The 23838-nt window shown below is 37.9% G+C and overlaps 4 protein-coding genes across 4 annotated transcripts; 2 read left to right on the top strand and 2 right to left on the bottom strand.

The window, feature by feature from the left end:
• Positions 1–2565: 2565 nt before the first annotated feature.
• On the bottom strand, positions 2566–5232 carry LOC131771676 (trichohyalin-like). The gene is made up of 3 exons (XM_066174547.1): positions 5062–5232; positions 3260–4698; positions 2566–2780 (listed from the first exon to the last, which is right to left on the bottom strand). The coding sequence occupies exons 1-3, from the start codon at positions 5221–5223 to the stop codon at positions 2627–2629; spliced, it is 1755 nt and encodes a 584-aa protein (XP_066030644.1). The 5' UTR covers positions 5224–5232; the 3' UTR covers positions 2566–2626.
• Positions 5233–6474: 1242 nt separating this feature from the next.
• LOC131771610 (U6 snRNA-associated Sm-like protein LSm6) lies at positions 6475–11045 on the bottom strand. The gene is made up of 4 exons (XM_059087432.2): positions 10852–11045; positions 8035–8105; positions 7267–7309; positions 6475–6683 (listed from the first exon to the last, which is right to left on the bottom strand). The coding sequence occupies exons 1-4, from the start codon at positions 10940–10942 to the stop codon at positions 6646–6648; spliced, it is 243 nt and encodes an 80-aa protein (XP_058943415.1). The 5' UTR covers positions 10943–11045; the 3' UTR covers positions 6475–6645.
• A 1012-nt stretch (positions 11046–12057) lies between these two features.
• Positions 12058–18726, top strand: LOC131771618 (uncharacterized). The gene is made up of 7 exons (XM_059087456.2): positions 12058–12489; positions 14516–14543; positions 14950–15007; positions 15976–16117; positions 16966–17046; positions 17633–17845; positions 17979–18726. The coding sequence occupies exons 1-7, from the start codon at positions 12211–12213 to the stop codon at positions 18234–18236; spliced, it is 1059 nt and encodes a 352-aa protein (XP_058943439.2). The 5' UTR covers positions 12058–12210; the 3' UTR covers positions 18237–18726.
• A 558-nt stretch (positions 18727–19284) lies between these two features.
• On the top strand, positions 19285–23826 carry LOC131771625 (probable serine incorporator). Its single transcript, XM_059087465.2, has one exon. The coding sequence runs from the start codon at positions 20212–20214 to the stop codon at positions 22279–22281; it is 2070 nt and encodes a 689-aa protein (XP_058943448.2). The 5' UTR covers positions 19285–20211; the 3' UTR covers positions 22282–23826.
• The last annotated feature ends 12 nt before the right edge of the window (positions 23827–23838 follow it).

Here is a 23838-nt window from a genome sequence, read left to right as displayed (position 1 = left end):
AGTTTTCGGAACTTCTTTCAAAGATGTAAATGATTGTCTGACGTTGGAAATTAATCTCTTTTTTAACTTTTTAAGCTTTACTTCTTGTTTTTTTTTCTTTGCTCCCTCACCTACGCACACACGTATAAAAAATAGCCTCCATTTGGCGCGAAAATATGCTTAGATATTTGTCCGCAGACATTACCGGTTCCAAGATGCGAACGATTTTCCTAGTGTGACGCTGATGGCTGACAGCGTGTGCGTTGTAAGAAAAGGAGTGGTACAAAAAACACCTTTTAACTTCTAAATGGTAGAACAGTTCCCTTCACACCTTTCTTATCTCGACAGATCACAACAACGAGGTCCTCACGGAGGACATAACCATTGCACTGGATAGATGAGCTCAAAACTCTTCGTTAATGACATTCTTACTGAGTTTAAATGTTTGGATAATTCCATTCCATTATTTTGCCGCACCCTTATTCCATGACATAATTGGCAAAAGGCACAATACCCTGACACTCTGATTGGACCGAAATGCATGTCAAAGATACCCTATTGCTGTGATCCGTTTGGTGAGAGATACATACGCTATTGCTGTGATCTGATTGGTGCGAGATACCTGCCCTAATTCTGTGATCTGATTGGTGCGTGATGCCTACCCTGATGCTGTGATCTGACTAGTGCGAGATACCTACCCGTAATGCTGTGATCTGAGCTGGTTTGTGCTAGATTATTATTGCTGCGATCTGGTTGGTTCGAAATACATACCCTAATGCTGTGATCTGGTTAGCGCACGATCTAGCAGTTGGAAATGGCCCTTCGCAAGTTTCTTACGATCAAAGTACATTTAATGAACGAGCATTTGGTACTTTGTTTGGAATGTAGCTTCTTCGAATCGTTTCCAGAGTTCGAGTGATTTAGAATGTAAAGTTAAGATTTAGTAATGATCGATTGAACGTCGTATTTTGCGAAAACAAAGAAAGTCATATTTCTACGATAAACCATACAGATGACTGTCATTAAGTAGAAAACATTAAATAAAAAAATACGTTTGTTTTGATCACTCACTGTCTCCAAGGAGCATTGACAAAGAGTTTGCACTAAAAAAACCAGATAAATTCAAGATAGAGAGAAAACTGTAAAACAAAAGTTTTGTAAGGGGGGGTCTAAATCAGCGACAGGGGTCCATAACCACCTGGGGATTTCGGGGGTCCATACCCGCCAGGAGATTTGAGCCCAGGGGTTTATGTCCGCTGGGGGATTTCGACTGGGGTATCCGAATTCTCCGTGACGCCGGTATTAATTCCGCACAACCTCATACTTCATGATGAATTCAGTTCTTGGATAAAGAAAACAATGGCGAAAACAATCCATTAGCTTTGGGACGGGGTGATACTGACATCTTTCCCTGGCGAAGAAACGAACAAATTATATTTGCAAAAGTTCACCTTAAACTTCCAAGATGGTGCAAGGTGATCACGATTTCCCTGAAGTGGCACGTTCATTTCGTTTCATTGTCTTTTCCGACAAATGAGTGGCAAATGCAGCAATATATAATTTGTCCACCGCTTCCTGGGGAATATGTAGTTCTTTGAAACCGTTATGGCAAGCTTTACGACATAGAAATGTAAGAAACCGGGTGTTTTTCGTAACGTAGTAGTGCCCAGGCCATGCTTTAGTTCAACAAAAGTCCACCATTTGATTATCAGGTAAAAATTCTCGAGGCGACCAGTGGTGGTATATAATGAAGGTATCAGGGTTATGACCCTATTTCATTATGATTTCCAGTGAATTTTAGAGGGGTCGTGAAGGGAAGTCAGTAAGGGCATTAGGAGTTTGTGTTTTGTCAAAGCCTTTTTGTCATTACCCTGATGACAACAATGGAAAGATATTAACCGTTAGCCGTAAATTGCCAAAATTTTAACCGTTTTCCGTAAAAGCAATCACCCGTTATGATCCTCCAATGATGGCAGCATGCACCAAATGGAAACCAAGTATGGAAAAGCATTTTTACTTGGAAAGGCGCAAAACAAATGGACAGTGGCGAAAAACTTCTCAACCATGACAGGCCATAATCATTGCACTAAAGCCATCCGATTTTCTCTCGTTTATTCATAAGAAAAAGAATTTTATCGAATAGAGCAAGGAACATCGTCAAATTAGGGCTCCATCTTCAAATTGAGAGGTGTTGTCCACTCTCTCAGGACCGTGAGACAAAGAAGAATCTGGGCCCTCTGTCGAACCCGGACGATAACACCCTTTAATTAATTCAAAATTGAAGAGATTCAAATCGAATATTGCGAAGGGGGAGGGGGTTGAGGAAGGTCCACTGAGACTCTAAGGGCCCGAGAGTTGTAATGAGAAGATTGTTCCCTCACCTATTCTGTACCATCCCCTTTCCTAACGCAGAGCAAAAGTTAACAACTTTTTACAACATTTTAATATATTTGCACTTAATGTCAAAGCACGAATGCTTAGAAAATACATTCATTTATTTATAGAAGGTAAGCATACCTTCTCTACAATAAAATTCAATATCATCTCAATTGCATACAAAAATTTCAATGACAAAAATAAATGTCTTATATTGTCACACTTCTTTCACTTTGCAAATATGTTGCTTTGATAGTTCTTCTGCTAAACTTTAAACACTGCAGAGAAGGATCGAAACGATATTAGGTGATCCGTGTGCTGAGAGTTTCCGCATGGTGAGGTCAACTTTAGCGGTAATACTGACGCGGTCGAAGTGTTGATCTCTCCTTGTTTCAAAACGTTCCACCATCCTGGAGTCATTCACCCTGTAATGAGAGGAAAGAAACACTTTCATTAAATTTAACTTCACTAAATTATCCATTGATAGATGACAGGGAAAAGGTTGGCGAAAGTTTAGAAATACCTCAAAAGTAAGGCGTTATAATTATCCCGTTATTATGGCGTTAGTGTTAGGGTGCCTCAGGATCCCAGACCCATATTTTGAAAGTTTATACATTCACCAAATTTTTCAAGTTTGCTCGTTTCTACTTAACTTGGTGGTAGAACCGCCAAGGAATATCCTCGAGACAAAAATTGTTGGGCCAAAAGCGTCTCTATCCGCCAACGAAAATCTTTGTCGAGTTTCTTGTTACCACCAACCCCCTTTCAACATTCAGACTTCTTCATGCGGTCAACTTTTTGAGTTAACAGCGATAAAAATTGAAGTAAAAGGTAGATTCTGAAACAGTTGTAGCTTTACCTAAAACTATATTATAATATACTGGCAAAAAGGAATAAAACTGACCATATATTCATAGTGTCTCCTTGACTACGGGCTGCCACATCACTTTCATCATCCAAAAACATTATCTGATGTAAAGCAGCTTTTTCTCTCCTGGTTACCATCTGATTCTCTTGATGTCCAATTCTCACGTAGAGCTCTTTCTCTGGATAAGAACCACACTCTTTTTGCTTCTTCAGTTCTCCTTTTTCTTTCAGTTCAGTCAACTGGTCATCCTTTTCGCAAGCCATTAATAGTATGGCAGTCAAAGTGCAGTTCTCTCTTCTTAACCTTGTTATATGATCTTCAAATGTTCTTGTGATCCTTGAGTTTTCAAATTTTAACTCATACAACTGGTTTTCTTCGTCTGATGCCTTTGATAGTGCCGAGGATAGTTTGGATTTTTCCTTTTGTAACTTCGCAATTTCATCTTTGAGATCCATTGAAGTCTTTGAGGTGTCACATTTTATCTCATGGTACTGGTTCTCTAACAAAACTGCTTGCTCTTCATTCAACACCAGGGATCCATTAGGTAACTCTACTTCCTCGCGTGAACTTCCACATCCACCGCGACTATGTTCCATCATATATTCCCTGTTCATTTCCTGTATCGTTATCTTCAGCTCATCAACCTCAAACATGAGATCTTCATTTCTTTCTTTACTGTTTTTCAAACATTCCTCCAGATAATCAACATCATCAAAGAACTCTTCTCTTTCTGCTTTCAGCACGTCCACTTGGTAATCTAACAGAACCATTCGCTGTTCGTTCAACTCTAGGGATCCATTTAGTAACTCTACTTCCTCGCGTAGATGCCCGCATCCACCGCGACCGTGTTCCATCATGTACTCCCTTTTCATTTCCTGTATCGATATCTTCAGCTCATCAACCTCAAACACCAGATCTTCATTTCTTTCTTGACTGTTTTTCAAACATTCCTCCAAGTAATCAACATCATCTAAGAACTCTTCTCTTTCGGCTTTAAACGCTTCCACTTGACTCTCTAACAGAGCTATTCGCTGTTCATTAAACTCCTGGGATCCATTTAGTAGCTCTACTTCCTCGCGTAGATGTCCGCGTCCATCGCGACTGTGTTCCATCCCTTCCTCCCTGTTCATTTCCTGTATCGTTATCTTCAGCTCATCAACCTCAAACATCAGATCTTCATTCCTTTCTTGACTGTTCTTTAAGCTTTCCTCCAAGTAATCAACATCATCCAATAGCTCTCTTCTTTCCACCATAACCTTTTCCACGAATGCATTTCCTTCTTCCCATTTTCGCTCCTTTCTCTTGAAATCACGTTTTAAATTTGCCAGCTCTCTTTCTTTGTATTCTTCCTTAAGCTGCATTCGCTTTATCTCAACTTGGCTCTCTTCCAGGTCAGCCTGCAAAATTTTTGTCATCTTTCGGTACGTTTCAAGTTCCTCAGTCGTGACGCGTGGTTCTTCCTCATCTTTCCAGACCTGTTTATTTAAGCAAAAGAGGCGTTGTTTTTGTTGCAGCTGTTGAATTTGTGGATGATAGTTAGTCATCCTTTTGTAACTATGATAGTTAAAACTGGCAGAAATGAAGTCATGATATAAATGAGTGATAACCGCAATTAGGATACGTGATTCCGTTCACGACTTAGTCGCTTTTCTTCTAAGACACGTGAAAACCGATTTCGGAATCACATAAAAATGGCAAACAACAGCCAAACACGACGTTAAGTCTCAGGTCCTCCAGGAGAGACAGTTGTCATTATGAAATACTTTACTGACGACATTTGTTTATAAAACATTTGTCTCGCAATCTGGCCTCAAGTGATAGATGTTATGCAAATTTACCTGTTTTAGCTGCGCTTTGTTATCAGACTCGTTCTCTGACAAAGATCTTCTCTTATTCTCTCTGCTCAGGCGAGTCATTCTGACTGGTATTCTTGATTTCTGATGCAGAGAAGGAGTATGATTTTGGTTTCTTTTCTTTACGGGGTGAAGCGACGAAGCCATCGCGTCTCACTCGTGGTTTACTCTCGCTCGATGAAAATCCTTACTCAATAAAGTTTGTTTTGTTTGTTTGTTTTTGTTTTCGTTTTGGTATTTGCTCTGTTTGAAGTAGTTTTTCTCTCAAATTAGACTTTGAAATAATCTAAATTTCCAAAGCTCCGAATTTCGATACTAATCGCATCGATAGCTGAAGCAAATGATTTTGTTTTGAGCGAAAATCCATGGAAACCATCTCTTACGAGTTTTTCGTCATACAGAGCGAGGAAACCTTCGATAGCTCGTGCACGGTAAGCTTAGCGGGAATTTGATGATAAATCTAATACTGAAATTCTACAACGTTGTGTCCAAATTCTAGAACTGTGAGAATTTTGAAAGCTTTTCCCTTCGAAAACTAGCTAACACAAAAATATGATGCCAAATGAAAAATTTACTTGCAAAATGTTTTCCACATCCCAAAGATGCCAAGCAAGTATGCAGGCGGAAAAAAAATGATCCTTTGTGATAACTAAACAGAGCTCCCTAACTTCTTGGATACAAAAAGAGTCATTGATATACGGCTTATAATCTAATTGTGCCTAGACAGTCTTACTCAGGAACGTGTAGATCCATTGAAGTGAGCAGAAAAATCCTCTCCTTTCATTCATCCAAAGAAAACGAGTTTGATGCTTCCAGCAACTTTGGATGGTGATAACTACGTTGGTAAAGATGATTTGGTGAAGACAGAGATGTTGGAGTTCTTCTCTTGTTAGCATTTTCAAGTGAAAAAGGTGTTGAGCTGCAGTCAAAATTCCACATAACTTTGCGAGGCCTGTAACCAGAAGTAAGCTGTAAAAATTTCTACTTTTAGTGATTTTCGCAGATTTCAATCTTCCATTCGTGTCGGTTCAGTTTGTATCGATCTTAATTGTCTTGAAAGGTAGTGCCTTAACTTACCCACTTCCGTCTTATAAACTGTTGGCAGCAGTGGAAATGAATCGCTGAAATAATGAAATTAACATTCGGACTGATTTACTCAGAGTTCACAGTCTCTTTCACATCACAATTGCGAACCCAGTCAAATGTTCAAGTGCTCTTTTAGCCAATCAGAGAAGAGAAAAAGGCAAGGTATTTGATAAGTCAAGAGAGGTTGATCTAAGTGTTGATTGACAGTTATGAAAGTATTAGGAGGAACAGCAAATCCCTGAATTTAAGCTGAATTTCAATGCTGCCCTAAATTAAAGTGACCTAAGAAATAACAAATACATCAACAACAAATTTCTGTATTATGGCAAAACTTTATTGACTTCCACAATGAAAAATACAAAAACACTAGTTATTTACACGGAATCATGAGCAAAACTGCTATTTACAAGGAACCATGAGCAGATGTAAACTTTGTTGGCGGATGTTGTGGTCTGATATTTCCTTTTCTTCACTTGCTTATTTTCATCTTCTACTCGTCTTTTGAGTGCTGATGTACAACACTGAAAAGGAACAGATACATCATTCAGTAACATAGCTCCCACGACCCATTACACTCCAACATCAGTATGCATATTCTCCATACTGTTCTCTGTGCATTTACTAATGCGCCTTCAAGGACAGTTTGCTTAACAATCAAAAGCTTCATTAGTTGGTGATCATTTTCTATATTCTCCTGACCTAAATGTTTGATTCAGGGGTGATATTATAAGGAGAAATTAGATCCTAGTCACTTGCAGGAGTTTAAAAGGGTTAAATTGAGGGGGTGTGAAGTTCACTCTTACAGAACTATGGATGAAGAATTTCCATGCAAACCCTGGCTTCTGAAAGGATAGTAGATGAACGCAAATAAAATCAGATGGATACAAAGAGCAAAACACAAAGTAGTGATGAGCTAAAATTTACAATTTTATGACAGAGAATGGAATTTAACATAAAATCATGGCTGGTTTATTGATTTCTATTTCTTTTTTTTTCCTTTTAAAATGGGAATGAGGGTTTATTTCATTATCCTTCTTTTATGATTTTTATTTTCAAGAACAAGGAGTGTCCCTTCAACAGACTTAGATCCTAACGGCTACATACCATTGTTTCCTCTCAAAAAAGCATCACCATATTTGTTTTTCAGCTGAAAAATAAATGAGATTAATTAGATTGCAGTGTTGCATAAATTAATTATTAATTGAAATTAAGCCATGGATTCTATAAAATATCCATACCCACAATGTTTGTCTACCAACTTACTGATAGAAATTCCTGAATGCCTAAAAATTCCACTTGTGCTTTTTTTAACTCTTCCCCGTCCCTTTGGGAAATCCAGTTGAAGAAAAAAATGCTTCAATAAGCCGAAGGCTACAAACTTATTATAGACTGTAATGTTTTGAAAGTTCTAGTGTACTGAGATGGTTCACTTTCATTTGATCAAGTTAACACTTTACACCCCAACATCAGTATGCATATTCTCCATAAGTTCTCTATACATTTCCCAAAGTACTAACAAGGAGAGTTTGTTTAACAATCCAGAGCTTCTTTAGTTGCTGATGATTTCCTTTATTCTCATGACCTAAATGTGTGATTCAAGAGTGATACTGTACAGAGAAATTAGATGCTGGTCACTCTTAAGGGTTAAAAGGTTAATCACTACCCTTTACCCTTTTCTCCTAACTCCACACTGTCAAAAAACATCCATAAATCATTCCACAAGAAGAGCACAATGCCTGCCATATTGAAGGCTTCAAGGTAAGTGAAGGAAATGAGTCTAAAGGCAAAACTTAATTTTGTGGACAAGGAGGAGAGAAGTGCAAACATGAGAGCATTGATTAATATAAAATAGGTACAAGAAATTTGGCTCACCTGTCCATTTGCATACTCCTCTGTTTGTTCTAAGGCAATGTTCATGTAACCATCAAGGCAGGCAAGTACTCCTGAAAGAAATCACAACCAATTGTATTTATGTGTCTACCCAAAGACCGAAAACAAAATTAAATTGACATGGCATGCCATAATAATAATAATAATAATAATAATAATAATAATAACAATAACAATAATGATAATAATAATAATAATAATAATAATTTATTAATTTATAGTGTGCTTTTTAACATACCTAGTGATCAAAAGCACACAATAGGAGACACAACATCACAAGTTAAACAAAAGCATCCACAAGGTGCATGTGGTTACTGCTGGTAATGGGTGAACACACACTAGGTAACCTTTTACATGTATTTTTGTCTGTTTCATGGGTCAGCTGTCATCTCCTTTGCTAATGAATAGCATCTTAATTGTCAATAACAGATACAAGTGAGCATACTTTTGTAAGGATAGCAAGGAGTTTGTAAGGACCTTTATGGTGTCACCTTAATGAAGGAAAGTGTCTGACATTTGCAAACTCTGTAGTTAACTAACTATATAAAGGCATTGTGGGAAAATAAAATGTAAAAATCATAATGGAATTAACCTCAAGGAAAGAACCTTGAAATTTTTTTTTTCCTTTTAATGTAATTGACAGGGAGATATCACTCATTTTAGTGCTTAAATGGTAAAAATAGTCTCTTGCAGCTGTTGTTTGGTCTTGTAATAATAACAATAACAGTTTATTAAACTCTCTTGCAGTAACTTACTGAACTAACAAGTTATAATACAGTGAAAACTTAATAAGATCAACAATGTACATTTCTGTACATATTAAGTACAAATTATATACACCACAACAGAACATGCATCACATTTGTTAAAAATACTTAAAAGTGAAAAAGTCTTTGGTGCACTTTGTTCAACAGGTAGTAACGTTTCTGTAAAAGTACAGCTGGTCTAATTTGTGCCTTAGGGTATAGGGACAGAAGAGGAGAAGAGGGTGGTTTAAGTCCTTTATTTTGCACATATACTCTTTACATTTCTTATCTCTTCTGTACGCAAGGGTCTCCACCCATGCTAACTCAAGGGCATCTGAGTAGCTATCAGCACATGGGAAAACTTATCTTAAGTGCCCTTTTCTGTATGGATTCAATTTTGTCAGACAGATAACCTGGAATGGATTGCCACACAGGCACGGTGTACTCTAGAACAGATCTAACAAAGCTTGTGTGGACCTTTAACAAGCTACCTTGATCCACACTGGCTCGACATGGAATATGTCGGGAGTAGAGCTTCTTGCAAGCTTCTTTATATATGTAGTCTACATGACTATTCCACCAAAGGTGCTATTGATAAATACTCTTGTTGGTTGATACATGTTCTATACTGTTGTTACCAACAACTAATGGTCTGAGAGTAAAGTCAGGATAAAACATAAAGTTAATTAACATCTCTTTACACTTAATAGGGTTTAGTTGCATGTTGTGATCCATAGAAAATCTGTGAATGTCAGATACAATCGAATTGAGCAGACTGATAGAGTTCCTGGGTAGTATTTCTATGGCAGACGTGTCATCCAGAAACTCGACTCTCAGTGGCCAATCAGTTAAAAGATTGTTTGTCATTATTATGAAAAGTATCACTCCTAGTTTAACTCCCTGAGGCAGACCTCCTTTGAGGAATTTCCAATCTGATAGTGTTGCACCTGTTCTTACAGCCTGCTGTCTGTCTGTTAGGAACGCAGCAATCCAACTGATGAGCATGGGATCAACCTCTAGTTTTCACTGCTCAGTCATTAAGATGACTGAGTTATCATGCAACATACTCTTTCCCTCTACAGAGGAGGGAGATAAGGAGAGAGTGTATTGTGTGATGAACCAATCAATGGTTGCAGAGAAAACTAAGGTAAAAGTCCTTTAAAAGAACACCAAAATATGTCAACTAATTTTTGGTCTCACTTTGTGAGTTTATAATAACTTTCTGAAAAGGACACAAAATGCCCTTTACTTACTTACAGCATGATAAAATGTGTTTACTAGTTTCACCAGTAACCATAAAATGTATATGATTATAAAATGACAGAGATGAAAGATGTTCCAGCATGTCACAAACTTTCCTGATCACACACATGAAACCATAGCAATGCCATGCTAAACTGGTGGAGTTTAGGAAAAATTGAAAAGCAGTGCGATTTTCTGCTCAGATTACCACATATCAATGCTAAAACAGAGTCTGTGTAAGTGTTTAAGGTTGGTTTTTTCCTTTGAAAAGCAACATCTCATAAATACAGCACTCAAACTTTCCATGGCATTTCTTTAAGATCTGAAATTGTTAATGATGAATATCAGGCCCCTGTCTGTATTTATTCAGGCGTTTTCCAATCACGGAATAAAATAATTATAACAAAAAGATGAAAAATTTGTTTCAAGTGTGATACTAAAATACGAAAACTATTCAAATTGACAAGAACATACCACTAGTTGACCTTAATGACAGAGCTAACTACAGCTCGTCTTATTTTTTTGTTTCATTATTTATTTATTTATTTATTTATTTATTTTTGTCTTTGTTTTGTTTGTTTTTAATTGGTCGGAGGGTTTAATTCATGCTGGAATGAAATGAAACGGGCCAAACTTAAATGCAACAGCAAAAAAGGTGAGCCGTAAGTAACAAAAAGACGTGAAAAGGATTGACTCTCTTCATCATAAAATATCGTAAGAAGGTTGATGTTTTTTCTCAATTTGAACGTTGTTATTTTAGAGAAGCACGTGGTAAAACTATGATGTAGGAAGTGTAACGAATCTCGTTTACCTCGGTAATCGACGCCATTATTGAGCTTCACCACAACAGGACGGCCAATAATTTGCTTCAGAAAGTCACTTGGAGTTTGTTTGCGACTCATTATTTCGATTTGCTTGAGCCAAAACACGAAGTACAGTACTCTGTAACCAACGTCACCGATTACTTCGTAATTTCCAAGATGGCGGATACAGGGAACTCGACCCAGTATTTCTCGCTTGGCTATTTAGGTTAATTATAAATGGTGGCTTCACCGAAATGAGATCAAGGATGGGAGAATATTTTTACTTCAATATAATTCTAGTCTCAGCTCTCATGTTAAGTCATGTTTTTTTTTCTGTTGCTTAAACTGGCTGGTTTCATTTCCTATACCCTATTATTATATTTCCTATATATGTCCAAACATGACAGGAATCTAATAAATCTAATAAAGTGGGTCAAAGTGGAGCGGCATAGACTGTAACTAAGCGGCATAGACTGTGAATAAGTGACTAAGTACAGATGTAAATGGTGCCACGCTTACTGCAGTTTTCTTCGCAGCCGATGTTTGGACATAAACATATTCAAATTTTTTTTACCCTCTATTTCATTCGCTAGCCAAAAAGAAAAAAAAAACGCCCAGCGATTTGTTGTCACAAATTACTATTTACCAAAAGGGTAACGATGAGTTATTAATCTACACTATTTTTAAAAATAAATTCAAGGAAGTTTTCGTCATAAATGAATTCTCAGGTTCCTCAACCGCCGAATTCAGCGCGCCATTAAACTTCTCTCGTCTGCGCTCCACCGAGCGAATTGACAACAACTGGCTGAATATTATTTGCTTTAAAACACCTATCTTTATGAACACAGATATATTTTTCTTTTTACCAATAGGTTAATTTCCTTAATTAGACTTTAACTAATTTTTCCTGCATATTCTGAGTCTTAATCAAACAAGCGACGACACCTCTTCCCATAAATTGGACTAAAACGAATTTTACGGTGACATTGTTTGCATTACTCACAGATTAACCGCATGTGTTCCTCTCGCATTTGTTATATTAGATTGAACACCATTGACAATTTGACGTATGCTGCCAAAACGTAACTGAAACTCCTCAGTTTATTGATTATTGCTTCTTGCGTACACAAGATCTCTTTTTCTACGTCATTGGCTTGTCGGGATTTTCCAATTTTCCATGCTAATTTGCCATTTAACCACTTACGTGATCATTGTGAAATGAATTGCAAATTCATGCGTAAGAGAGTTGTACAGATTGTCGATGCTGGAGGGGAAAAAATCGTTCGCGTTATCCTAATCTGAAAGGGAACTGAAGTACAACGAGAAATGCTTTCGTTTTGATTAGCATCGAACAAACATTGGCTAATATGCTTTTGGCAGCAATTTCTTTCTTGTTCTTGGTCAAATTTGGGCCTACCACATGTTCAACTCACCAAGATAGCTACTTTCGTGGGTTCGTAGAAGACACGATTCTCAATACAGACTGGATGACCTGTCTCCAAGCTTGCCATAACAAAGCAAGCTGTATCTCGTATAACTACGGTGGAAAAATGAAAACTTGTGAGATGATCTCCGACGGAGTTACGAATCAGTGTGACAGTGGAAAGGTGATTTACTCAAGAGGATGGGTTTTTCATCAGATAAGGGTAAGAACTATGTAAATAGGTGGTCAGGAGTTTTTTCCTCTCCTCAAAGCTTGTTGCAAAATGACACTCTCTGATGAAGATTGTATTACAAAGAGCAAGAAATTAAGGTGCAGATTTTTTAACAGTTTATTTCGTTAATGCCTTAAAAACAACTGAGACAGAGCTCGAACTTGCTGAGAAAGTTTTGCAAATTTTCAATCAAGAGTTATAATGTTATAATATTTTCAATAAACTTGCCGACTCTGGCACTGTAGCAAAACTTAAATTATCGTCACTGGCACAAGTCTCGTCATTGCACATAATGCTATTTATAACATGCTTCAGGCTCAAATTGGATGCCATTTTATGTTTTAAGAAAATGGGAGAGGTAAATTGAAAAGTGGTATGGTATTTACAAAATATCATTTACGAATGTTTCCACTATATACTGGCTTGCACGGTTGCGAAAATACGGGGTAAAAGGTCAATTTCGTTGCTTTATCACAAAGGATAAAAATTATTCCAGCGGGAATTGTGGCTGTTTTTCTTTCTTAGGAACATTAAAAAGATAGATATTGTTGCATTATGATGTAGTTTTGTGGAAGCCAAGGTAAAGAGGAAGCTAATACTTGTAGCAACTAGAAATGAGAAAAAAGTTATGCATTTTTGTATTTCCCACAATTAAATGGAAAATACGTTTTGCTTGCTTGCGCGTTGGGATTGAAACACGTTTTCATACCAGAAGCTACACAGCATATTGACAACAAATGACTGAGTTAAAAAAAAAAAAAGCATAAAAAAGCATTTATTTATTTCTGGTACCAATATTAAAAAGCAAAAAGCACTCTTAACAAAACTAAATGATTCATAAATTGTTTTAAAATATTTTATATTGCGATATCAGCGATTCAAGAACCATTGTAACGTAGTACAATATTATTTCCGATAGAGGCAGATTTCAATCGCTGAAGATGAGCACTTTGGAAGCTATTGTTTGAAGAACCTCAAATATATAATTTTTCATTAGCCTTTATTTTTTTTTTACCACTGACTTCATATGCTTCAATTTAGAAACGAAAGAAACTGTAGTCTGCTTAATAAGCTTGATAAGACTTGTTTTTAATTTGCCAGGTCTTATTTAACAAAACCCGTGGCAACTGGTATATATTGTGTTGACTTTGCCAGCGGCTGAGGAAAAGAAAAGCAAATATTTAGATTTTAAGGAAGCTTTTATGAAGGAAATTGAAATATTTATTCAAGAGCAACGAATCTATTCACAAATCGTCGTGGAAACAAAGTTAAAAGACGGGAAGAACACCAACAGAAAAAAATTGATTAGAAATGAATTATTGGATGGCTATTTTTTGAAATTTTTAGATAAACAGCTATAACAGAGATTCATAGTGGATGCATGTTAAGAACCTAAGAACCGCAGGTGTTTTTCAAAATCGGATTTACCAATTCAGAGACAATCGAGTTTCGCATTCATGCCATCAGCGACCAAAATTGGAAATTGGCTTGTGTGGATTCAATACGAATCATACTGTTAAAAATAGTATATCATTGTTGAATAAAGATGTTAAAAAAATCCAAGTCAATTAAGGCCCAATTTTGACGTCTTTCCTCACATGAGCCGAAGAGAATCTTCGTAGTAGGCCGGTTGAATTGATTTCGACGTGCTATTTTTTTCCAATTAAGCGGAATTGATTCGGGCGACTTACCTCTCATGGACTTGGTTCCTGATTTATTCGATTCGAAATGTAGGTTTACATCACCCGTGCTGAATCTGCGAGGGGTAAATTTTAAAAGTACAAATATACACCATTTCATTGTTAGTTAAAGTGAAGTTTCTAATCCAGAAAGTCGTTAGACAACACCACAACTCTGTTATCAATATTTTACAGGCTTATTTGGTTGTGCTGAAGTAATCATGGCCTGCTAGAATAAAACCAAAACGAAAAAAAAGGGTATTCGTATTCCATAATTATTGATAATTAAAATAGTTGGTGTGTAACTCATTCTATTTCCTTGTTTTTTTTATTTTTAGCCACTTCCTCAAAAACAAGTCATTGCAGGTAATATCGAAAATCTTTTTTTTTTTTCTAACAATTCCTTTCAGGAAAGAAACTGTAAATATTCCCTTGCGTTTACTGCGTAAGTTGGTGCACAAGTGCTTTTAGTCCATATTTTATATTAAAACGACATCCACTTTCTATGTGTTTGCTTCTTGTCACTCAATTTCTTGGTTTATTTACCAGCAAACTCCGTAAATTGTTTTATTTTCACGTTTTCTCTCGTGGCCTTCGATGAATGTGCTTGGAAGAAATAAAAAGTTGAAATCGTGGAGCACTAAAAAAGCCAAAACAATCACACACTTTTTGGAAACAAAGTAAATTTGAGAATAAATTTGAAAAGAAGCTATAAGGGTTTTTTTAACTTCCATCTGTCTTTTTTTTATTCTGTTATTATTTTTCATCGAAGAATTAGGAGATAGTCCGAGTAATCCTGCCGAGTCATGCTTGGATATTCTCGATCGCAGGTGAGTAATCGTGGGTAGTGGTGGCTTTTGTGTGTGTGTGTTTGGGATGTTCCTAAATTTCTTGCCTTCTCTTTTGTAGCAAGTGTAACTAAATCTCTAGCTGCTCGAGGAGACTAGTACTGTAGACCGCAAAATAACGGAAAGTGTCAGTTGTTAAGACTGACAAATGACTGACAAGTCCAGTTTCTGGCTTAATAACCTTGTTTCTTCATTAGGTATTAGTCATTATCTATCAACCGGAAGGGGGAGGGGGTTGGTGAATTTTGGGGGGATCACATGGGGGAACGGAGGTGGGGCCAGCCGTTACCGACAGAGTATAACGGGGGAACTATAGTGCGGAGGGTTATAAGAATATCACCAAGCCTTATGGGGGAATCAGGTGAGTTTTATCGTGACACAACCAAAATCATCCAAACCCCCACATAAGGCGATAAGTAATGACCGGCCCTGGACCGGGAGTAAGGTTACACGCACCCTCAAAGAGTACTCAACTAGATGCATTGTATCACAATAACAAAATCATCCAAACTTCTCCCCCCCCCCCTTCGGTGATAAATTATGACCGGTCCCATTGGGAGTAAGGTTACACGCACCTCTAAAGACTACCCACCAAGATGCATTATATTACAATAACAAAATCATCCAAACCTATCCCCCCCCCCCTCCCCGTGATAAATAATGACCGGCCCCTTGGGGAGTAAGGTTACACGCACCTCCAAAGAGTACCCACCAAGATGCATTGCATTACAATAACAAAATCATCCTAACCTACCCCCCAGGTGATAAATAATGACCGGCCCCTTGGGGAGTAAGGTTACACGCATCTCCAAAGAGTGCCCACTAAGATGCATAATATTATCATAACTTGTTTAAAGTTCAACTCTCTTAGAGGTCATCAGTTTGTATGAGTAAACATTCGACCCTTTTTTATTTTCTATATTTCGCCATATTTTCTTTTCTTTTCACAGATCTTCCTATGGATCTGTTAAAAACGATGCCTACTATATCAGAATAGGACAAAAAACAAGTTTGATTTATTGTTTAATGGAAAAGACCCCAGAGTGTGGAAAGGGAGGCTGGACATTAGCTATGAAAATTAACGGAAACAAGGTAAGTTTGGCAGCGATTTATGATGCTGAAACGAATTCATAAATCCTCTTCTCATTGTGGATTACATGCACCTACCTACTTTTGCAAAAAAAAAAAACCCGACTTTGCGCCTCTTCCTCCAAGAGCAAACAGTAGCAAACAGTAGCAGCATAACTAATAGTGCCTGATTGTTCGATACCTCTGTGCTTGGAGCGCTTTTCGATTCATCACCAATTCCGAAGAATGAGCCAGTGATAATCACAACAGCAAACTGGTTGAAGCGCGGGGAAAAGCATGATTGGTCTTCGTTTTGGATCTGATTGGTAAAGGGACTGACAGGAGTTTTTCTTGACCAATAATAGATCATACAGGAATAAAACCAATGTAATTCTGGATTACTTACAATAAAAAAACAGTTGAAATTTGCTCTAGGATAGTGATCATGCACGATTTACGATATTGAAGTGTGGATGTCTGACTGTGCTTACGGTCTAACTTTGACCGACCGACGATCTGATTGACTAACTTACTCAATCGCTAACAGACTGACAGACGAATGGACGACTGAGAGTCGAACTTAGTGTCAAGTTGTCTGACTGAGTGACTGACAAGTGCCCAACCGACAAACTAACAGTCCCACAGGGAGAAGTGCGGCTGAGTGGCTAAAATGCTTACTGACCTAATTACCGACTGACTCAAGCTTAGGTCAGTAGAGTGGAAAAAAGATATTTAATCGGTAAGATCAACACTTCTTGGTGCATTAGTATTTAAAAGTAGTAACTTTACCTTTAAACCTGATTTGAATGAAAGATAGTTGTATTATTTTGTTGAGAGAGTAGCTATAATGTTTATCTGTGAATTTATCATAGGGAACATTCTCATATTCCTCTGACCTGTGGAAAAATACGGAAGCTTACAATCCAGAAGAAGCTAAAAATCTCGATGAGAAGGTTCAATTATAATATATGGATATATATAATTTGGTTTTCGAGTCATAAACCTTTCTTTAAAAAAAATTGATAAGACGATTCCTTAACACTGAACTCCTGATCCAAAGAAGAGTTTTACTGTTGCCTTACTTGGTGAGGACGCTGCACATCAAGTTTTTAAATGAAATTTTGATTAATTGAAGTAAAAAGATCAGCGTCCTCTGGTTGTCGAATTGATTAACATGGGTTCGCTTTTTCTCCGTCTGTTTGTTTGGTCTTTTTTGGGAAGGGGGGATTGATCGCTTTTTTTCATTCTTAACCGTTTTCATGCCCTCATGACTAGTCAAAACATTTAGGAACTCCAACTCTTCAACATACTGATACTGAAGAAAGGTAAAGTCAAAGCCAGCTTACACGTTAGGATAGCCATCCTAGGCAGCGTATCTCGGTTTTCAGTAGCATGAAGCAACTTCAAGCTACTGCTGCTCCCTAGAGTTCACGGAATTCACCATGCTCATCTCTCTCTCTCTGTCTGTGTGTCTCTCTCCCTGTCTCCACCTCTCTCACGCTGAAAATAACCTCAACATACCCTTTTCTTTCGCAACAGGAAACAAAATTTCCCTTCTATGCAGATGCCCAGATCACAGTGGGCCTCTGTGTTGGAATGAAAGTTCAGGGTCACACAAGATGGCTCGAGCTCAAGATACCTTATAAGAACGAAAACTTATTTGGAATTTTCGAATTGGATTCTCCACGGCTTCTTAGTGGAATTGATTCTTCACAATGGAAATCATTGATTAATGGATCTTCTATGCCTGTAGTAAGTAGAAAACAATTTAGTTTTACGGTAATTCTTAGAGTTGAATAACATTTAACACTGATGAATGTTAAGTTATGAACCGACTTTCAATGGAAAAGTAAGAGTTCAAAAAGTGTTGTTCTTGTTCCGTTAGAACTGTTCAAACAGCGAAAAAGGTGGTTTTAACGTTCATCGAGAAAGCTCTGCGGTAGGTGCAAAAGCTCGACTTGGACTGATAGCACGGAGCAGAGATCCATGCGTTGGCGATCCCGATACAAGGATTGGGTTTGGAACTGCAGGAAGCATTGGGGGAACGGACCCTAACAACACATGTGGAAACGTATATATCTCAAGTTCTGGTGCACTTATCAATAAATCCATCAAGGCATTCTGTTATATATTCATTAAATAGTTCACATGATTCGGCGCATAAAGAATTAAAAAACGCGTTCGGAGAAAAGGATCTCCGACGGTGGGCTTCCGCGGGGTTACTCTTCCAACACTATAAACTCGGGGCATTTCGAAAAGTAGCGAGGTTCTCCTCTTTGCCTTGGAAATAGTGGTGGAAAGTTAAGGTTACAAATTTCGCTTAAGATTAAAAACTGTTTTTTTGTTTCTTGATAAGCAGGGACGTTTTTCAGCTAAGTCTACGCTTTGATTGTGTGTTTGTTTCTTTTTTTTTCCGCTTGTAACAAATCAGAACATTTTTTCCTGAAAACATTCTACTATATGTACGCACGTGAATGTTACTCGTTATCAGGCCATACTATCATTACTTAGATCTCAATTCCAACTCTTTCCAAAGTGGAGTAAAGTAAAGGCCGTGTAAATGATCTTTGAAATTGCAGTCACAAAGCTCTGCCATGCAGAAATCTGAATTATTAAAGAAAAAAGTTCTCTCGTAAACTGTATGTTTCTTGAATTTACGTGGCTGCAATCTCAAAATTTATAAGATTTTGCCCTTTTCGTTTTAGTCTGACAGTGGGAATTTTTCGAAAATGCAGTGTATCAGTCACCGTAATTGAATTTGTATTTTGAGAAAGTGGGCCTTTGGTTCCAAATAGACAAAATTGGTCACTACGCACGCATTGACTTTGAACAACTTTTAGATTCCATCCTACTACGCCTGTCTAAACAATCTCATCATTTGAATGTTTTACCAGAAGTTTCTTTCCTCCGTTTTATTCGCTTTGCAAACGTTATTAATTTGTAACCGACGTAAAGATAATTTAAGAATTTCATACAAAAGTTGAAATTAACTGATACGACAATAGGAAATCAGTTTGTTGTCTCAAACCTGCCTGATTTTATTGTTGGCTTTTTTTTATCACGAAAAAAAAGAAGAAATTACGAAGGCCACAAGGGGAGCTACCTTTCACTTTAGAGGAATCACTTATCACAAAAACTTAGAATTTTCAAAATTGACGCCTATAGAGCTTTGCCTTGAAAACTCTACGCTGTCCTGAGAGGGTCTGTATGGCAGGCTCAAGCGGCCGGTTATTGACTCGTTCACCTGCTGACTGGTGGCGTAATTTGGTTTCAATCCTGTCACGACCATAAATAACAATACACTCCATGCAACAACTAGTTCGGAAGAAAAAACTGAAAAGTTCTGGATGGTTGTGGGCGATATCCAAGATTATTCCAGAAAAAGGAGCAATTAGAAAATCGGATTTTGCCTTTGTTCGAATCACACACCAGTTGAAGCTCTCGTCTGTTGGAGGGAAATATTTTCTGAGGTGTATTTCACGCGCGATTGATCAGTGACTTCGTTCACTACGAAACAACGTAATTTCAAGGCGTTTCCGCAGGGTGGCTAGCACTTTGATCGTGAATATCAGCATCTGCCACACCGAATTTTTACCTTCTCTAAGGAAGAAAAGCACTTTTTGCACTGCACTGAACCTCGTTTGAGTTATCGTTTAAGTAATGTGGAGCACACGGAGTATGGAGGGCGAACGTTACAAGCAATGGATTGTCGATTGATCACTCATCTGTTGGACAAACTAAATCGACTAATAGCTTGTCGATCATTGTGTGTTTTAGAGCAAACGAGCTCCATTCTCTCCTAAAGCATTTCGTCTGGTAAATTATCCGTGGCACAACTTTTCTAAACAACGCTGAGTCCATCAAAAAGCTACTTAGAACAGCATTGCTTACACCACATCGTAATCAATACAAAGTGTGACATCCTAACAACATATTGAAAGACTTTCCTACTGCACAGACATTCAAATCAGGTATCGTGGTCTCTTGATAGCGAGAGGTAAAAAGCAGTCTTATTTTAGTTCGAAAAAAGGGAAAAAGTGAGGCCTGGCACATTTGAATGGTTCTGAGTGATCCTTTGTTTATTGTTCAACCTATCCCAGAGTTCTTTATGGGTTTCTATGGGAGCAGCTCTACAGACTCTGGGCGTAGCGGAAGTAGCGAGTGAAGTCGCTTGTTGCGCAGGCTCAGCAGCGTGCAGTTTATTTTGTAAAAAGAAAGTCGGTGGTATTAGATCAAGGCTATACTTCACCGTGTTTCTTCTCCTTGGTACAGTTCTTTGCCTCGTAATGCTCTCCCCGAATATGCGACTATATCTGGACAAAATTCCTTTCCTCTGCACGAGACTCGCGTCTAAACGAACTTGCGACAATTTCGTGGGCTACGGAGCAGTTTACAGAGTTTCAATCGCCATGTCTATGTTTTTTCTATTATTCTCATTCCTCACTTACAACGTGCACTCTAAGAAAAAATTCCGCGCTAGGATCCACAATGGTTTCTGGTACATCAAACTCTCCCTGTTGGTTTTGATAATAGGATTCGTATTTTATCTACCGAGTTCGGAGCTTATCAGCAAGATATGGATGTATATTGGACTTACAGGTGGATTTATGTTCATTCTCATTCAAATTATTCTCGTCATCGACTTTGGTCATTCGTGGAGTGTATCTTGGGCAGAGAAAATGGACACCCTTGACACGAAATGCTGGTACTTCTCACTAGCCTTTTCAACCGCTTTAGTGTATTCGATTTCTGTCACGGCGGCTGTGATGTTTTATCTTTTCTTCACCAACCCGGACGATATATCACAGTGTAAAGCGAATACTTTTTATATCAGTTTTAACGTAGGACATTGTGCGCTGGCTACAATAATTTCTGTGCTTCCGCGAATTCAGGAAGAAACAACAGGAGCTGGTCTCCTGCAGTCTTCAGTCATTACAATATACACCATGTATCTTACATGGAATACCCTTTCATCTCAACCAGACTCAAAATGCAATCCACTTGGCGCGGTTATACTGGAATATGACAAGGTATCTGGTGTGAATGGGCAAGCGATCTTTGGCGCGCTTTTGATGTTTGCCTTATTAGCGTTTGCGTGCACTGTCCGCGCCAGCACTTCACAGCTTGGGAAACTGGGACTCTCTTTATCTGACAATCCCGAATACTTGCGAAAAAGTGTCGAAATAAACACGAAGCAACGAAAACAAGAGAACATACCTGATGAGGATGGTAAAGGAGCCGAGGAACTTGAAAGCGAAGATGTCGCTTATAGTTATTCTTTCTTTCACTTTGTTCTTTTCCTAGCATCTTTACATGTCATGATGGTAATGACGAACTGGCACAGTCCAGATGAAAACGTTGATTTTAAGAAAATGATAAAGAATTGGGCAGCAGTCTGGGTGCAAATGGCATCGAGTTATATTTGTTGTCTGGTGTATATATGGACTCTAGTAGCGCCCTTAATACGAAGGACGTGGGGCCATTATCTGGGGTTGGACTTTGAACCTGCCAGACAGCCGAGCGCAAGAAGAGCTAGCGCTGCACGGCTTAAAGACGATTTCATGAAGACAAAGGAAAGATTAAAAACATCTGAAATCGTGGTTGATAGGAATAGAGACAAACGAGAGCTTGAGCAAAGCCGGCAAGCTAGGAAAAGGAGGCTTCAAGAAGCGATAAAAAGCAATCAAGGTAATGAAACAGACGTCGGTGTGGGCGAAGCAAGTAAAGCTAAAGGCAAAACGGAACACCAAAGTGATAATGACCCTCTCTGTTCGGGTGATAAAAACCGTGACAGCAGTCCTAGTGAAAGGACAGTCGAAAAACAAAAAGATAAATCCAAACTCACACCAACTTCGTCGGCCGAGAGTTCACTTTTGCCCGATGCGTCGATGTATGATCGGAAAAGGTCGTGCTCCTCTGATAGAACTTCGGAAGAACAAATAAGGCTTCCCAATCCTTCTATGCCAGTGCGAATACAAATCGACCATCCATTCGAAAAGATTACCCAAGAAAGTGTTTTCAGCAACAGCGTCAAAGAACCTGAAGTTTCCAAGGAAATTCTCAGATTACAAGAAAGAATTCTTAGATTTCAGGCGAAGATTGTGAAAATCCAGCATAAAATATTATCCATACAGGAAACAGGTGAAGTTACTATTCCAAGAACAGAAAATGTTACGAAAAGAGGATAGCTTTTAGGTGCCTGTTCGTCATACCCGACACAAATAGATTCAAATCAGAACTCTATGCTGAGTAGTAAAGAAAACATTTTCAATTTTCAAGATAACTCAGAAAACATTAAAGATCAGAAGCCCTGGTTCAACCAAGAAGAAGTTTTCTTTTTTCATTTAAGCACCCACTAAAAGTGAGAATTAAAAGCAGCCTTTGATGTATAGCTATTTTAAGCAAAGTATACTAGTAATTTTTTATATATACCATCATGTGACTGTCAACACAGTTCTCTAAATTTCCCCTTCATTGCATTCCCTCACTTTTTACTTTATTTTGTACTATAAGCGAGATCTTTTTTTAAGAATTTGTATCAAACCTGTGTTCATACTTACAAATAAAATAACATCACTGAGATTTCAGTGAAACCAAAAGATGAAAAAGAGAGAACATTAAAAAAAAGATATCTAACCATATGGCTACTTTGTCGTTCATGCTATTTACTCTTTGCAATTGTCCTCTCTTGTGTTTCCATTTGATTGCAAATGAAACAGCTATAGAGCCATCAAATAAACTTGTTTCAGACCAGGCCTTCCCCTGGCAAACTCTTACTTAATTCCTGAATAGAATTGATTTATCAATAAAGATATGCGATTACGAACTTGTTCCTATTTCCTTCTCCTCTCGGGTTGTAATCGATGACCTAACGTGCAGCGCATGAGGTAAAAAAAGAACGTTGGTACTGTTATTAATAAGGAAAGGATATATGGAAAAACCGCAGGTAAAGCTGTTAATCAAACGGGATTAAAAAAGAAATAAAGGCCAAAGGGCAATTCAATTTTTTAATAATTTGTTATTCTATTTAGTGAAAAGCTATCAAAATCTCTATTATTCTACAGTATTCTTTGGAAGCAAGTGGATGCAATAACTTCAAAAGACAGGTATCAAAAGGCTAGTTGATATATCTTCTTTTGAAATGAGAGTTTAGCAGAATTTTGTCACTTTAACTCTGACACATTGCAGGTACCCGCCAATTCATTTTCAGTTGATGACTTGAACGTGCCTTGCTTTAATTAAATGTGTCTTGTGCACTGCGAAAAAAATACTTCTCCATCGAAAAGAAAGATACGTTTTCATTTTTCACTATTGAAGGAGAAAGAAAATTCCAAGTCGATCATACGTGAGGATTGAAAACCCAAGCCAGCAGCTGCGAATTTGCAATCGCATCCTTTTCCAAGTGAAAGAGCTGGTTGGCCGGGCTAGGCCAAGAGTCCTTATGTGCATGAGATCAGTCCTGTATACTGATTAATCAGTAATAAAAAATGTTTCTTGAATGTGAAAATTTGGCACACAGTTTTCGAGTAAAGGAAGATGTTTATTATTCGTCTGAGTCCACGCGATGATTCAAACGCTGGGTGATCTGGTCTGAGAACTCTTTGGCGATTTAAGCCAGATTCTTGGCTCACAGTACTTCCCTTTAAGTCATAAAAGGATCTTTGAACTCTTTCAATTAAGTATCGAAACCGCGACTTCTTTTCACAGAAAAGTTCATGATCTCTTTACGACGAATTCCGACTAAA

The sequence above is a fragment of the Pocillopora verrucosa genome, chromosome 1 (assembly GCF_036669915.1).
Source record: "Pocillopora verrucosa isolate sample1 chromosome 1, ASM3666991v2, whole genome shotgun sequence".
NCBI lineage: Eukaryota > Metazoa > Cnidaria > Anthozoa > Scleractinia > Pocilloporidae > Pocillopora > Pocillopora verrucosa.
This window is presented reverse-complemented; position numbering and strand designations above follow the sequence as displayed.

Excerpts from the sequence above, each read along its gene's own strand:
- LOC131771676 (XM_066174547.1), bottom strand. The coding sequence starts at position 5,223 with ATGGCTTCGTCGCTTCACCCCGTAAAGAAAAGAAACCAAAATCATACT. Across the intron at positions 4,699-5,061 it reads ACAAAGCGCAGCTAAAACAG|GTCTGGAAAGATGAGGAAGA; the intron begins GTAAATTTGCAT and ends TTAAATAAACAG. Across the intron at positions 2,781-3,259 it reads GGAGACACTATGAATATATG|GGTGAATGACTCCAGGATGG; the intron begins GTCAGTTTTATT and ends CTCTCATTACAG.
- LOC131771610 (XM_059087432.2), bottom strand. The coding sequence starts at position 10,942 with ATGAGTCGCAAACAAACTCCAAGTGACTTTCTGAAGCAAATTATTGGC. Across the intron at positions 8,106-10,851 it reads TAATGGCGTCGATTACCGAG|GAGTACTTGCCTGCCTTGAT; the intron begins GTAAACGAGATT and ends GATTTCTTTCAG. Across the intron at positions 6,684-7,266 it reads TTTTTTGAGAGGAAACAATG|TGTTGTACATCAGCACTCAA; the intron begins GTATGTAGCCGT and ends GTTCCTTTTCAG.
- LOC131771618 (XM_059087456.2), top strand. The coding sequence starts at position 12,211 with ATGCTTTTGGCAGCAATTTCTTTCTTGTTCTTGGTCAAATTTGGGCCT. Across the intron at positions 16,118-16,965 it reads TGAAAATTAACGGAAACAAG|GGAACATTCTCATATTCCTC; the intron begins GTAAGTTTGGCA and ends AATTTATCATAG. Across the intron at positions 17,047-17,632 it reads CTAAAAATCTCGATGAGAAG|GAAACAAAATTTCCCTTCTA; the intron begins GTTCAATTATAA and ends CTTTCGCAACAG.
- LOC131771625 (XM_059087465.2), top strand. The coding sequence starts at position 20,212 with ATGGGAGCAGCTCTACAGACTCTGGGCGTAGCGGAAGTAGCGAGTGAA.